The sequence below is a fragment of the Symphodus melops genome, assembly GCF_947650265.1.
Source record: "Symphodus melops genome assembly, chromosome: 10".
Classification (NCBI taxonomy): Eukaryota; Metazoa; Chordata; class Actinopteri; order Labriformes; family Labridae; genus Symphodus; species Symphodus melops.
Window position 1 is genome coordinate 14,073,885 of NC_136700.1, and position 14,889 is coordinate 14,088,773.

The window sequence follows — 14,889 nt, forward strand, 5'->3', positions numbered from 1 at the left end:
TTATGTAGGCCAACTGTCAAACCCCGCCCTTCAGAATGTATATCGGCATACGCCGTATTTTGACTAAAGTGATTTTTAGCAGGCAAGGTAAACATTTTCAAATCCACTTTTAAATAAACTATTTATGCTATTGCTATTACTGCTACTTTGGTTTTATCGAGATCACGGTGTCCCTGTTATTCATGAAATATTGATTTAGCACTGAGCGTTTGCGGTGAATTCGGTATTAATAAAGACAGATATAACTTCATAAGCGTTAAACTACAAAACCCACAATGCACCTCTCGTTATCATGGTAACGAGTTGTGTTTGTGACGAGTAAATATTGGACGACGCCTGATACTTGTATCCACTGCAGCCATAAAGGTAAGGCAATATTAACAAGGCTGCAGCTTAAAGAGCATATTGCAGGTTAAAGACAAAACTTAACTAATCATAGGAAAATACGTTAACAATACTGTTTTTAAAGAAATTCTGAAATTAATAACCCACAGGGTCTCCTGGAGACGTTTTAGTACGTTTTCGCACGTCTTTGCTTTTTACTTCCGCATTCGGCTGTGACGTAACATAAGGGAGTCCCGCTGAATCCCCGTCTGTTTAACATAGAAAATCATGGATCCGAGTGTCACTCCCGTCAATAAAGAGGAAGAAGACATGTATTCCTTTACATATAATGGTCCACTGGCTTATTATTCTGAACCTGTTAAATGTGATAGAGAGCAGAAACAGGCAGGATTAAAGGAATAACGGCCTCAGGAGAGAAGTGAAGCTGTGGTGTGAGGAGAGACCCGGAGCAGGCGTCCTGCTGAGTGACAGGTGTCAGCTCGCCATATATGGGCGAGTGCTGTGTTCACATCAGCATATGTAAAGTTTGTAATCACATTCAATCAATTAAAAAACTATTTGTAGAAGGTGCAAGTGACGATCATTCACCTTTACATTGTATGGGAGCTGCTTGTAAAAACGGCAAATCTGTACAACGTATTACGGTGCCGCGCTGTGCGCGCGCGAGAGAGAGAGCGAGAGAGAGAGAGAGAGAGAGAGAGAGACAGACAGACAGACATAGAACCCGATTACACGGCCTGTGCAAATGCAGCACCATGTCTTAATTGTTTATTCCTCATGCAGCCCAGTGCTCACGTTGTTATAGAAAATACAGTGTATGGTGCAGGATCACGGCGCACGTAATCCACACAAACATGCACAACAGCGCACACACTCCACAGTTTAATGCGTGCACATATATTAGGCTACTACAAAAAGTTTAAAGTTTTAATTGGATAGAGGACCGACGTAAAGCTTGTGTTTCTGTTTGTTTCCAAACCGCGCGTTCCGTCTTTTCCCACTGCGCACACACAAACACACACACACACACACACACACACACACACACACACACTCCACAGTTTAATGCGTGCACATATATTAGGCTACTACAAAAAGTTTAAAGTTTTAATGGGATAAAGGACCGACAGAAGTAAAGGTTGTGTTTCGTTTCGTTTCCAAACTGCGCGTTCCGTCTTTCCCCACTGCGCACACACACACGCGCTCTCTTGTAACAGAGTTGGATTTATAATAAATCGTATGACTACATATATTAAAACAGACTGTCCGGTGTCTATTACGCTCACACTAGAGAATATACAGAGGATTCCAGCAGATCAAATCATTAAACGCTTTCTGTCTGCGTATATAATATTTTATGTTAAACAGCCAGAGATTTAAATCATTAATAAGGAAACGTTTTTGTGTCTGATACCGAAATATTCAACGTGTCTGTTCGATCGTTTCTGAGGTTGTGAGAATAATTCACCAAAACACACTATGAATAATCAAGCCACTTACACTGTGCACCTGAATGTGCGCCGCTCAAGTTACAAACTATAGCAGGGAGGCATCCTGTCTGTTCTCACTCACTACCACGTATCATTACTCCTCTTTAATCATGTTTTAGCCTGTTTTTTTGTGCTTTAATTCTTTTGTGCTGCCTTCTAAATGTTTGTTTGTAAAGTGTTTGATGCTCTCGGTGCAAGACAAGTTCCCCCAGGGGCAATAAAGGCTTCATTCATTCATTCATACACGGACGCATAAAGCCGATCAAAGCAGAGTCAGAGAACGGGACTCCCTCATGTTACGTCATATGACGCGTTGTTGAAAAAAAAGCACGTTCTAAACGGCTATGCTAAAACAGCCACTTTCTCCTCTAAATTAGAGCACTTATGTGTTGTAGAACATATTAAAAAAATAACCTACTTATTTTACAGCCATTAACAGACTATATAAAATATTAATTAACATTTTTTTTTAACCTGCAATATGCTCTTTAAACTGATCATTTTATTGAGATTGTTTAATAATGCTGAATTGGTCTGATTTTCGGCCATGTTAAAGAACTGCATCCTAGTTAATAGTCTCTTCATATAGGGGTGTTTTAAGGCAGTTTGATTCAATTGTTTATTTTTTATCACTAATTAAATAACTCACCATGATTATCGATTACAGGTGTTAATATGAACGAAGCACCAGTGGATTTATCTTTCAAAAACATCATCTGTTTGACAGGTACTCTTGTGGTAAATTTACATTTAAATTCATGCAAGTGGTTTTTCTTACTGACTTGTCTGCATACTAAAAGGCTCAGTATACTTACTGTAAATGATAATAACATGCTCCCCGCTCCCCCCAATCATTAACTGCATAGTTGCATTACCTATTTTTTTTATTTTAGACACATGGAAAGAGGAGCCAAGCAGGGGTCTGCGAGATTCAAAGAAAAACTCTGTGATGAAGTATGAAAGCCGCTCACTGCGTCTCAATAACAACAACATCACTGAACTTCATGACCTCCAGATGACTGTCAGTCACTTCCTGGCTGAGCCATCGCAGCTCACCTGGCTGGATCTTTCTTTTAACAAAATTTCACACATAGATCAAGTACGTTTCCTTTCGCCATGGCTCATCAACTAAGCATCCTTTTATCCATCAGTAACAGTGAACCTCTCCATATGCGTGTCCCTATGTTCCAGGTTTTGTGCGACCTCAAGGAATTGCGTGTGTTGTATCTTCATGGTAACAGCATTTATATTCTGTCTGAGGTGGACCGGCTGGGGGTGCTCCCCCATCTTCACACCATCACCCTGCATGGAAATGTCATCGAGACCAACAAGGCATACAGGTGGAGTCACATGCACATCAAGTCGAAACACTTTAATCTTTAATGTGTGATGAAAAATGAACTTGAATTATGCTCCTTACAATAAGCATTTGGCAGTTACACAGTAGTAGGTGAGTGCACAATGGAAGCTTTACTGTGTATTAATAAGGGGTAAGTCCTATCCCACAAGAGAGAACTAACAGTGTGTGTAGAGTGTGTAGTACGACTGCTTGGCAAGTACGTAGGTATAACACTGCAACAAGTGCTTAAACATAGAACAAGTTTGTATTACATACCCTAGTCTGCTTAGCAACACTGCACACACAAGAAAAGATACGAGTTACAAAGTCTATTCCAATGATTTATTTTTCTCATGAATCAATGTAGTTTGTTGATGAAATAATACCTGTTTTAGTATACATGTCTGTAAAGTAGAGATAAACACATGAATCTTTATTGAAGTATTTAGCAAGAATTGTATATGTGGACACATACACTTCATTGAAAGTATTCATTGCTAATGCACGAATATGTCATGAAACATGTAGGACTCGTATCATTTCTGCTCTGCCTGGGTTAAAGAGGATGGACTTCAGTGCAGTAACACACCAGGAGCGAGTGCTGGCAAAGATTTGGTGTCACAGCAACAACAGGCGCAGCCGTGGCAGAAAGGAGACTCTCCAGTGACAGTTGGCTGATCGCTGTCATGGTGTGTTGGAGTCACCCAAATGTCCTGTGTACCACATCTACTGCGTCTGTGGGGAAATCAGTTGTACTGTCTCTTATATTAGCTCTATTTATACAAATGAAAGAGGTGAGCTGGCTGAATCTGCCATTCAGTTTTAAAAATGATGCAAATGATCCCTTATATAAATTGGCTATGACATGCTCCGATTGATCCGTTTGTTTTGGGGGGTTTTTGTCAGGGGGTTTCATACATAAGGTGTTGGTTTCACTTGAGTGATTTTTGGACTAGGGAGGCAATTGTATTAGGGTGATAGACACACCTAATTTTGTGTTTTCCTTGTAATGGTCTCACTGTGTACAGTGTGCCTTACATACTGGGTCCAATTCCAAAATATACAAAAACAAAACCCTTTTCAATGTGGCATCAATTTTAACATTCTGGGGGTATAAAAAGTTGGTATTGTCAGTAAGTCATTACGAGTGCATTATACAAGCAGCCATGAACACACAATGTCACTTAATGGACAAGCAGCGCCACCTGGCTATAGTGCACCTTCAGCTTGGTAGCAGGCAGTCAGATGTTGCTTGTGAACTTGGTGAGACTCAAAGTGTCATCAGAAGACTTAGATCTACTGGCAGTGTTGGTGACAGACCCAGGAGTGGAGCCCCACGAGTGATGGACCGCAATGATGACCAGTACCTAAGGACCTATGCACTCAGACACTGTTATGCTACTGCCACACAGCTGCAGGCCTGTTTACAAGAAGTGAGGGATACAAGTATTTCCAGATAAACCCTTCGCAACCGACTCAACCGCTTTGGCTTGAATACCAGACGACTGCAACAGGTGTCTCCACCGAGACCGAGACACCGCCATTACTGATTGCAGTGGGCACAAGACCATGTGACCTGGACAATGCAGCAGTGGTGTATCGTCCTGTTCACTGATGAGTATCCGGACACCTTGCACAGAAATTATGGTCGTCAGTGTTGCTGGAGAAGGCAAAGTGGGCGATGCGTCGAGGTCAACATGGTCCCCAGGGTTGTTGAAGGAGGTGCAACGGCCTGCGCAGGCATCCCGAGTCAAAACAGATCTGGTGATTGTAGATAGCTCAGTCACTGCAGGTTCTTACCTCAGAGACATCATAGAACCAATCATCATCATCCCCCAATTCCACCAGCACAACCCTCAACTTTCTGTTCATGGATGATGACGCTCCACGACATCGTGCCAGAACTGTCACAGCTCAACTTCAGGAAGTTGGAGTGCCTCATGTGGTATGGCCAGCAATGTCCCCTGACCTGAACCCCATAGAGCATGTTTGAAGCAGAACAGTGTAGCACTTGTGGAGGAGTGGATCGCATTGCCTGCGAACAACATCATGAGGCTATTAGGAGCATGAGACGTCGCTATCGCTAATGGTGAAGAGAAACACCCGCTACTGACTTGTCAATTTTGGTTATTTAGGGCTATCTTTGTTATTGTCTAAATTATTGGGGTAATAAATGTTGCACTAATGAAAATGGTGCTTCTCCTCATTCACTAAAAGTAATATCAAAGGGAACTTTTACTTATTTCATTATAATTCAGACCAAATAGGAAAAGCACACTTATTGTGAGTAGTGTATAACATTACAAAGAAGCATATGAGCTAGTTAATTAAATCAAGTTAATTAAATCACTGATTGTGCATTATTATTAAACCAATCATTTTGGAATAGGCGCATGCAGATTTATCTTTTAAGACACGACTGTTCAGTTGAAAATCTTTAATGAATTTATTAAACCAAAAAATAAACACAAAAATCTTAAAACTTTTTGGTACTAGCCTAAGATATTACAAACATATTTCAGGTAGTATAACACATGTGAGTAACCAACAAAACAAAACAAAAAAATGCCAAGAACCCATTGCAAAAAGCTCAAATCAGAAGCGCAGTTGAAATAATCACAGCCTTGCAGATAATCCCTTCTTAGAGACTCACTGTGCTCCCTGCCCACGCGCACAGTCACATGCTCTCCTCCAAAGAGCAAACGTACATTTAAAAACACAAATAAATTATCAAAAAAAGGTCTGAGATCATTTTATCTGGTACATCGATTGTTAATGCTCTCCCACTCTGTTACAACGGTTAGTTTCTGATTATTATGGACAACTTGATCTTTTAACAAAATGAGATCTGAAACGCTAACCAAGGCGAGCCTTAAAAGTGTTCTTGAGTTTCATAAAAACTATTGTCATCACAAGATCTTAGCCATTCCTGAACATTGAAATCTTCTCAACTAAAAGAGGAACTTCATACAATACATCATCAGTTCTATATTCAATCAGAAAATTCTGTACAAAGGCATGAATATGCGATAATCCTCCCTGCACCCTCCATACACAGCCGCCCCCTTCATCTCTGAACGCTGCTTTAAGTGAAGCTCTTTGATTTGATTCGAAGAGTTTGCCAACTCATTTTGTTAGTGCTAGAAAACTGCAGGGGACATATTACTTTCAGTCAACAGGAGAAATCTCTGCCGCCAGAAAGCTCCATTTCTCGCCCCCCCCCCCCCCCCCGTGACATCAGCAGGATACAGCATCCCCCCTCCTCGTTTGTGTTTGCATCCTCCCCTACCAGAAGAAACCCCCCCCCCATTGATAGGTCTTTCATGATTTGGCCGCAAGCAGAACAACAAAAACTCAACATGATCTGTTTCAGGTACTTTTCAAACATCATTACAGTGAAACGTAATCAAGTTTGGTCGGTGCACTGGGTACTGGATGTTGATTGAGATATGGTTTTTGGAGCAGGAACACGTAGTGCTGTAACTACCTTTTTATTTATGAAGACATTAAACTTAAAAAGAGAAGACATCCTTTAGGCTGTTTTAGCTCCTGTTTTTACATAGTCACTGAGGCATGGGCAGTGTCACTTAAGGGGAACAAAATGAAGTCCAAACTTTGGGTAATGTCTACACAACCACCAGGCACTCTAATGGAACTGTGATCAATTCAAATCATCCAAGACAGAATGATCTCTCATAGCTCCTGTTGTAGCAGAGATTGAAACAACACTATACACACAAAGCCAATGCTTACTGCTTTGTCCTAAAACTCCTGCAGTTTAGAGTAATCTGGGGTGTGTAGCTCGCTTTGCTTGCTTAGAGTATACAGCCTAAAGGGAAAAAAATAAAGACACTGAGACCGCCTTAAAACCGTTGAAAAATAAGTAGATCTCACCAAGAGGGATTTTTCTACAGCTGGTTCTGATAAATATTCTTCTATACAATATACTGTATAAAAAAACAGGCCTTGATGTATGTATGCAAGCAGCCCCAATGGTTGCTTATGATGAGAATTAGTCACTGACCCATAACAAAAACACCATAGTACCGCCATAGGGTGCAGTCAAACGTCATATATGTCTTTATAGCATTCAGAGGCATATAGCTAAAAAGCATAAGGACCAGGATGCTTGAATATGGGTGGGCTGGAGGGAGAGGATGCAGAAGAGACACACATTGGCAGGATGGGAAAAAACAGTATGCAGGCCAGAGTCACAAAATCAAGGAATGGCAAATTGGACCACCAGGTCTTCTTTTGCATCCACCTTGATTTGAGAGATTGCACTGTAAGCATACGCCGCGATCTTTGACACCTGCAAAAGGAAGACAAAAAAAAAAAAGAGCATCAACAAAAGAGAGGCCTATTTTTAGCCAAAAACTTGAGATTAACAATCCTCACACACTGAAATGGTACTAAGCTAAACGTGTGACAAACCACTTTGAAAGGAGGGACTCTTAAATGCTAAATGTAGCCAACAAGGAATCAACACATGCCAACACAGAATCTTCCATGTGTGCTGGTGTCTCATTACCTGCTGAACATCTGAGTATGGCACCAGGTCACTTGCAAGCACTTGGTGGGGCTGGCTGGTGAGGGAGGGGAGAGCGAGGGCTTTCTTTTGGGGTAGACCGTTACTTAAAACAGCCAGCTTGGTACTGCAATAGAAAAGAAAACATACAACAGCTAATTAAGGATCTAAAAACTCACCTGTACCGACAATCCTTCTTGCAATCAATTACCATTCCTCTTGCCTACTTTTTTTTGTGCATTTTTTCCTGTTTTTACTTTTTGCATTTGTGAAGAATTTTGTCCACGACATGTATACTTTTTTCATTTTTATAAACATGAATCTTCTGTAATGGCATCCTGATGTTAAAATGCTTTAATAAGCTCACACCTACAATGGCTTCTGTGTCTGTAGTAATCTGGCCACATGCGGACATTGTATCTTACATTTGTGTTTTTGAAGGCAGTCAGTTTATGCTATGGCAGATTTCTTTGTCTCTTCTGCAGATTCTAGCTTTTTGTCTAGATGTAGAAATTCTTAAATCATAAACAGCTCTAATCTTCCCACCTTATGTGCTCCGAGTAGCCAGTACATGCAAACCTGTCAAACTTTAAACCAATACACAAGTTACAAAAAAAATAAAATAATCTCCTTCTGACTGGGTGTAAGTTCATTGAACAAAATTAAGTTAAACGGGGATGTCTGGAGGCTATAGTCCCCACGTGGGCGGCCCGGGTTCGACTCCAGCCTGAGGCCCTTTCCCGCATGTCATTCCCCTCTCTCTCCCTGATTTCCTACACTATCCACTGCCTCTCTCTCTCTCTCAATAAAGGCTGAAAAAAAGCCCCAAAAAATAATAAAATAAAATAAAAATTAAGTTAAACGTCTTGTAAGCTTTGATTTTTTCTTAATCATATTGATCTATTGACTAATACAACCATACTATCTTTATATGGTGACCTACATGCATGACTCAGCTGGTTAGAGTTAACTATCTTTAGATAAGTACAATAGAGACATCTCATTTTAAAAGACAAGACTAAATAGACCCCACCTAATCATACCCATGTAAAAAACTCAACCGAATCCTGCAGAGGAGCAACAGCCTTCCCCCTCATACCTGTATTGCCGAGCTTTGTCCATGTATTCATGCTGCTCCATCATGACAGAGTCAGCTGCTGAGACATCAATAATGTTCCTGACAGACAGCAAATCAAACATGAGGCGTTATCATCGAAAACAGGCAGAATCCAGCTCATCTATGGACACGTGACGGAGGTTCTTACTGTGCTGTCTTGGTGAGGATGGACGTAAGGAGAGCCTGTTCGTCTGTCCGCGCTGAGGGGACACTGGTAGTGATCCAGTCTGTCCCATTTGGGGGTTTGCTGACTGGAGGGGGGATCAGCGGCTTACGTTCCTCATGGTCCTACAACAGATCATTCAAAGTTTAAATAAATTACAAAAGAAGTTACCAGTTCATGACAGTTTAACACATTTCAGTTATATTGTGTAATTTCTCTGTAGCAAGAATGGTATCACAGCGTCACACCAACTCACTATCACCAAATCAATAATCACAATCAGCTAAAACCAACATTAATCTGTAATCCAACACTAGAGTAACTGTTCCCAGGAACAAAGGACTTTTAAACACATCACTTCAAGTAATCGATGTCTCACCTACTGTATACAAACCTTACACTTTAGTTAGTTTAGCCAATGCTTTGGAAATACAAAAAAATACATTATCATACTTACATTATTACGAAACAAGTTTGATAATGTAAACATCAATAAATTAGAAATGCCTCACCGCATTCCATATGTTATCAAAAGAAGATTTAGTTCATATAAGGGAAGTAATTCACTATAAGAGTCTGTCTTATTTCCGCAAACTAAAAATAGCTCAGGATTTGTGAGTGTCACATGACAAAAACACAAAAATAAAAATCACGGTATCCAGATTAAACATCACGTACGATGTTTTATTCGGGACTGTTTATGTCACAGATGTGCATTTGCTCGAGGTATTTTAATTTCGCATTTTAACATTTTTTTTGCTTCAAGGAGAGAATTACAGAGTTGCACATTTTGATATTGCAAGCAGTTAATGGGGCATAAACAAACGTTGTGCAACCCTATGAAGAGTTTGTTTCTTCGTTCACAAGTCTGCAGAGATATTGAGCACTTGTTTGATCTCTTATTGTCTTTATTTCACAGCATGTCCTCGGCACGGGCCTTTCCTTAAGGCTCAAACTAGGCAGCTAAAGCTGCTTATTAAGATCACAAAAACGTCTTTAAACCTCCTCATTGTTACGTTATCAGGCCTTACTTATCTACACGATATGTATGAAACAGTCTCAATAGAGTTTTGCGATACAGTGTGTTACTCAACAAAAAACACACATTTCTCAGGTCAGTTTCAGCGAGCTAACAGCTACCTGCTCGGGAGTCTCGTTCTCGCTGCTGTAACAGCATCCCATGACGGCGTCCGACGGGTTCAGCTTCCCTGCTCTCCGTCAGTAATAACACACCTTTATCTACTCCCAACACTCATACAACTTCTCTCCGTCTGCGTTTCACTTCAGCTTCATCTAAAAGTGGGAAGCTACTGTCAACAGCAGCAGCTCCTCGGACGAACTATCACATGACAGCAGCTCTGGTGAGGCAGGAAACAACACGGCGAGCACTTCCGGTATTTCAGAAGCACCCGTGGCCTTTGTCACGTGACGGAGGAGTTGCAAAACCAGAGCTCTGTTTAAAATAAAAAAAATAAGTGTAACACAAATAAACATTTCAAATACTAGCATTAATATGAAGCTTTGAAAGTAACTTCTTATATCAATGTGGATAAATGTTGAGGCAGGAAGCTTTTAAAAACAAAGGCCATAATGCTACCGTAACGTAATGTGATTATTGTCTGAATTGTAACTATGGAGTTGAATAGGGTGTGCACCACAGTTGCATTATGGTAATCAAGCAATATTTACATTGTGTATATTATTGATGCGTCAACTTGCAAGTGTTTTGATATGGGGTGTAGCCTGCTGAATCAAGTATTGTGTAACTTCCATACTTGTTTATTATAGCCTACAATAAACTTAATTCAACTCTTATTTTGTGGTAGCCAGAAACAATGTTATGAGATCAAGCATACACACTGCAAAGTGTCAATTCTACCTAAAATGCAGGGTATCTTATAACGTGATACAGTAATTCAGTAGACAGCAGCAGATGCAGGATGAGGCATGTTTCTCCCTTGACACAGATGAAAGAGACCATGTGGCTGATTAAAGATGACAGGCAACACAAACCCACAACTTCTCTAACAAACTGTAGGCCTAGTTACATTTTACCCCGATCACAATAGAGTCCATCATTGTTTTTCGAGAAGCCAAGATAGTGTTCATTTTTCGCGACCTAGTTTACACTAATTTATTCAGGGGAGGTGTCTGAACAATTGTTTTGTAAACCTCAACCAAATAGTATAGGCTGATGTAATGCTCATGGTAACCAGGTCTAATATAAGGATCATATGTAGGCTAATTAGTCCTAGAAATCCTGAAGCATATGACTGACTTATTAAACATTAATTGTATGCATTAAATGTAAATTTGAATCTGGCTTTCCACAGTAGTCATTTATAACTTTAATTTGTTCTATTGAAAAGAGTCTAAAAATGACAACATGAATGCCAAACTACAAAAACAAACTTTCTGCCCCCTCTGGCACTTTGAAATGGGGAGGCAGACAGCAGTCTGATGGGAGGATGACTGGGAGGCGCCTGCCCTCTCATTAACCCCCCGTTTCCTCCACACCTCTTTGTTTACACCTTCAGGCCGGTCAAGTCCGGGCAGAAGTGTGGCAGCTCCGCAGAACTCACTTTGTTCTTCTTACAGTAAAATGTTTCTTTCTGTGCTGAGCTTTATTTTGCTCTCCGGGGTTTCACACTGTTCTGAAAACATGGCTCCGGAGCCGCAGTCTCTCGGGTTCAGTTCCTCGGTCCGCTCAGTGTGTAAACCCATCCCGAGCACCCTCTCTCTGTGCCACGGGATCGGCTACAGACAAATGCGGATCCCCAACTTGCTCGGCCATGATACCCTGAAGGAGGCCCAGCAGCAGTCAGCAGCGTGGCTGCCCCTCATCTCCAAGCTGTGCCACCGAGACACCAAGAAGTTCCTGTGCTCTCTGTTCGCCCCGGTGTGTCTCCCGGAGCTCAGCGGGCCAGTCAGCCCCTGTAGGAGTCTGTGTGAGGCAGTGAGGGACGGCTGCGTTCCCGTGATGAGTGCTTTCGGCTTCCCCTGGCCAGAGATGTTCAACTGCAGCCGGTTCCCGCGCGGGACCGGCCTATGTATTGCGGCAACCGGTGAGCACGAGGGGAGGACACCTGAAGAGGTCAGGCACGAGGAGGCAATGAAAGGTCAGTGCAGTGATTGAATGTTCACTTATTACTTCAGCTTAACAGAGTGAAGCAAGTCGAGGACTTGCCTTAACGAAAACTACCAGCGTCAAATAATTTTGACTTAAACATTGTTCTGACAATTACATTTAAAAACATGTCACAATAAAATCATATGCCATATATTTCCATAGACTGAAAGATTTCGGTCATAGAGTCATAATGGTGAGTTGCTCTCATTGCACATTCTACTAAAATAGTGTATAGTATATCCCTGCGTGATTCATTTTCCACATTAAAATTTTTTTAAATTAAACAAATATCAGCAAGCAACAATATCCTCCTGGCCAATATTAGTTTATTATAAGAATCAGGGCTTAGGCTATGTGGTAGGAAATGTCATTGATATAAGTAAATTAAACATCTTGGTCACATATCAGTATTTACCTAAATTTAAAATGTTAGATTTTAGATATTTCTGTTAAAATACAACTCATAGCTGGTTTAAGCAAATTATAATCATGCTTATGTGGCTCAAGGTATAAATGTGTAAAGCTTTTCATGTTCAATAAAACATTTAATGTCTTTCCAAGCTCTTAAACTTGTTTTCTTGGAAAGCTGTAACATTTGGATTTTCCTCCCGGAATTGTGTGAATTGTAATTACATCCCTTATTGTGTTATCTTTCTGTTGCTCGACATGCTCTGATCATGAACATGTCAACATTTGTATATAAACCCCCCCTTCAGGCAGTGTTATCTGTGATGCCTGTAGTCTAGCTGCAGAAGGAGAGACTGACATCCAGGAAAACTTCTGCAACAGTCCATATGGTGAGTAAAAAAAACTCATGTTGTGCAGTAAAAAAAAACATGACATTATAGAGTAGAGTACAGCAAAACTCTCTCTGTTCAAAGAAATCTTGGTTCTTCCAAACCTACCAAAGAACAGAAAGTTGTGGAGATAGATGGTTGTTTTACAATGTGTCTGAAATCTCACCAACTAAAGAGCAATCCTCTGTCTATCCCACAGCCTTTAAGATGCGTCTGGGCAGTGTGTCGACGGTGGGAGGAGACCGGCAGCTTGTGCCTATGGCCCGCAGCCGCATCCTAAGGTGGGCAGGGGGAGGTGCAGAGAGAGCAGAAGGGATTGGAGGCGCAATGGCCCACAGCGCTTTGTGGCTCCAAGAAGGAGGCACCTGTGCATGTCCTGGTTTAGACTCTGCAGAGACAAACACAAACAGAGGACTGGAGGAAGACCAGATGAATAAGAGACCTGGAAAAGAAGAAGGAAAGCAGGGTAATGGGGCCCCGGGCGGGTGGTACTTGGCGTTGGCTCAGGCAGAAGAGGGAAGGCTGGTGTTGACTCGTCTGGTGAGATGGAGCAGAGGGGACAAAGAGCTGAAGAAGCTTATCAGAGCTCTCATTAAACAGCCTTGTCAAGATCTGTAGATAGGGACTTATCAAACTGCTCCTGTCCATTTCCATTTTCTCTGCAGCTAATAAAAAACGTGGAATAACACTGAGTAAACAACATGAATGCAGATTGCTCGATACATTTTACGGGAACAGTTTTTAAAAAAAAATCAGCTCATACACTAGCTCGTCTGCATAATGGCCATTTTCTTGAATAATCTTTATTCTTCTGTAAATCACACACAGGATAGAAGTAATGGCAAGGCATTATTAAAAAGTAACTATAGAGTGTGAAGATTATTATTGACATTTTTTGTATTTTTGTGTACATTTGTCTATATAAAAGAGAACATGTTACCAATTAATCAAAGTGTTGAGTAGTTTTAGTAATAACTGCAAGGATGTGGTTAATCGCATTATTCCATTAAAACATCATGTACGAGTTTCAGAGTCACTTTTGATGTTTCTGTTATGTTGAATTTTTTAGTTACTGTCTTTTCTGTCACTGTACTGTTATATTTTTATGCACATTAAGCATTACACCATGCATGGCTTCAATCATGTTTTGTGAGGAAAAAAAAAACTTTTTTTCTTTCCTATTTTTACATTTTATTATTACGTTTTTGTAGCTTTCATTGTCTTATTGTAGATTGTTAAATGTCTATTGATTTTCTTTTTTTTTTTAAAAAGCTTTAATAAAAAAAATTGCATCAACACTCTCCAGTTTTGCTGGGGCTTTTCTGGAACTTCCCATCATGACTTTGCAAAGAAAGACACTTGATTCCTCTCCACACACGCACACACACACACACACCTGTTGACTTTAACTTGATATATCAGATATCTATTTCACACTGCTTCTTTCTGTCTCACTATCTCTGCTCCCATCAACAATATATGATCTCTTTTTGTTTAGCAAAGGCTGTATTAATAACAACCACTTATTGGCTATGTTTGTCATGATACTGTTAATGTCTTTTAATAGAGAATAATATTTAAAAAAATACTTTGTCTCGCATGTGATGCATGAATTATTCAAACCCCCAGGTCTTTTACGTTCTCTTACACACACACATACACAGGGCTCTCTGCCTTTCTCCACTCACCTCAGCTGAGTTACCACCTTCATTCAAGTGCGCCAGCAGACCAGGTGAGTACACTTGTTGTTCATCAGAGTTTGGGGAGACTTTACTTTCATTCTATAGGTTGTCATGGATTTGATTCAGTTCAGCGTGTACAGTCTAGAGTAACCTAAGGTAGGGGAAACATCTTTAGAGAGATGACACTTGTGGAAGGATTTGAAAGATCACTCCTGTGTGTTTCATATTTGATCCTAGAAGCACTGGTCTTCAAATGGGCATTAGTGATTGTGATTAGAGATTGGCACTATTATCGCAG

General features: G+C 40.6%; 3 protein-coding genes across 3 annotated transcripts; 2 read left to right on the top strand and 1 right to left on the bottom strand.

The window, feature by feature from the left end:
* Nucleotides 1-111: 111 nt before the first annotated feature.
* Nucleotides 112-4,052, top strand: lrrc51 (leucine rich repeat containing 51). The gene is made up of 5 exons (XM_079353902.1): nt 112-366; nt 2,503-2,562; nt 2,729-2,934; nt 3,027-3,175; nt 3,703-4,052. The coding sequence occupies exons 2-5, from the start codon at nt 2,511-2,513 to the stop codon at nt 3,839-3,841; spliced, it is 546 nt and encodes a 181-aa protein (XP_079210028.1). The 5' UTR covers nt 112-366; nt 2,503-2,510; the 3' UTR covers nt 3,842-4,052.
* A 1,544-nt stretch (nt 4,053-5,596) lies between these two features.
* lamtor1 (late endosomal/lysosomal adaptor, MAPK and MTOR activator 1) lies at nt 5,597-10,452 on the bottom strand. Its single transcript, XM_079353992.1, has 5 exons — nt 10,123-10,452; nt 8,968-9,107; nt 8,802-8,879; nt 7,706-7,829; nt 5,597-7,486 (listed from the first exon to the last, which is right to left on the bottom strand). Exons 1-5 carry the CDS (start codon nt 10,162-10,164, stop codon nt 7,394-7,396), a joined length of 477 nt encoding a protein of 158 aa, XP_079210118.1. The 5' UTR covers nt 10,165-10,452; the 3' UTR covers nt 5,597-7,393.
* Nucleotides 10,453-10,874: 422 nt separating this feature from the next.
* On the top strand, nt 10,875-14,207 carry sfrp2l (secreted frizzled-related protein 2 like). The gene is made up of 3 exons (XM_079353991.1): nt 10,875-12,101; nt 12,829-12,909; nt 13,109-14,207. The coding sequence occupies exons 1-3, from the start codon at nt 11,585-11,587 to the stop codon at nt 13,525-13,527; spliced, it is 1,017 nt and encodes a 338-aa protein (XP_079210117.1). The 5' UTR covers nt 10,875-11,584; the 3' UTR covers nt 13,528-14,207.
* Nucleotides 14,208-14,889: the final 682 nt, after the last annotated feature.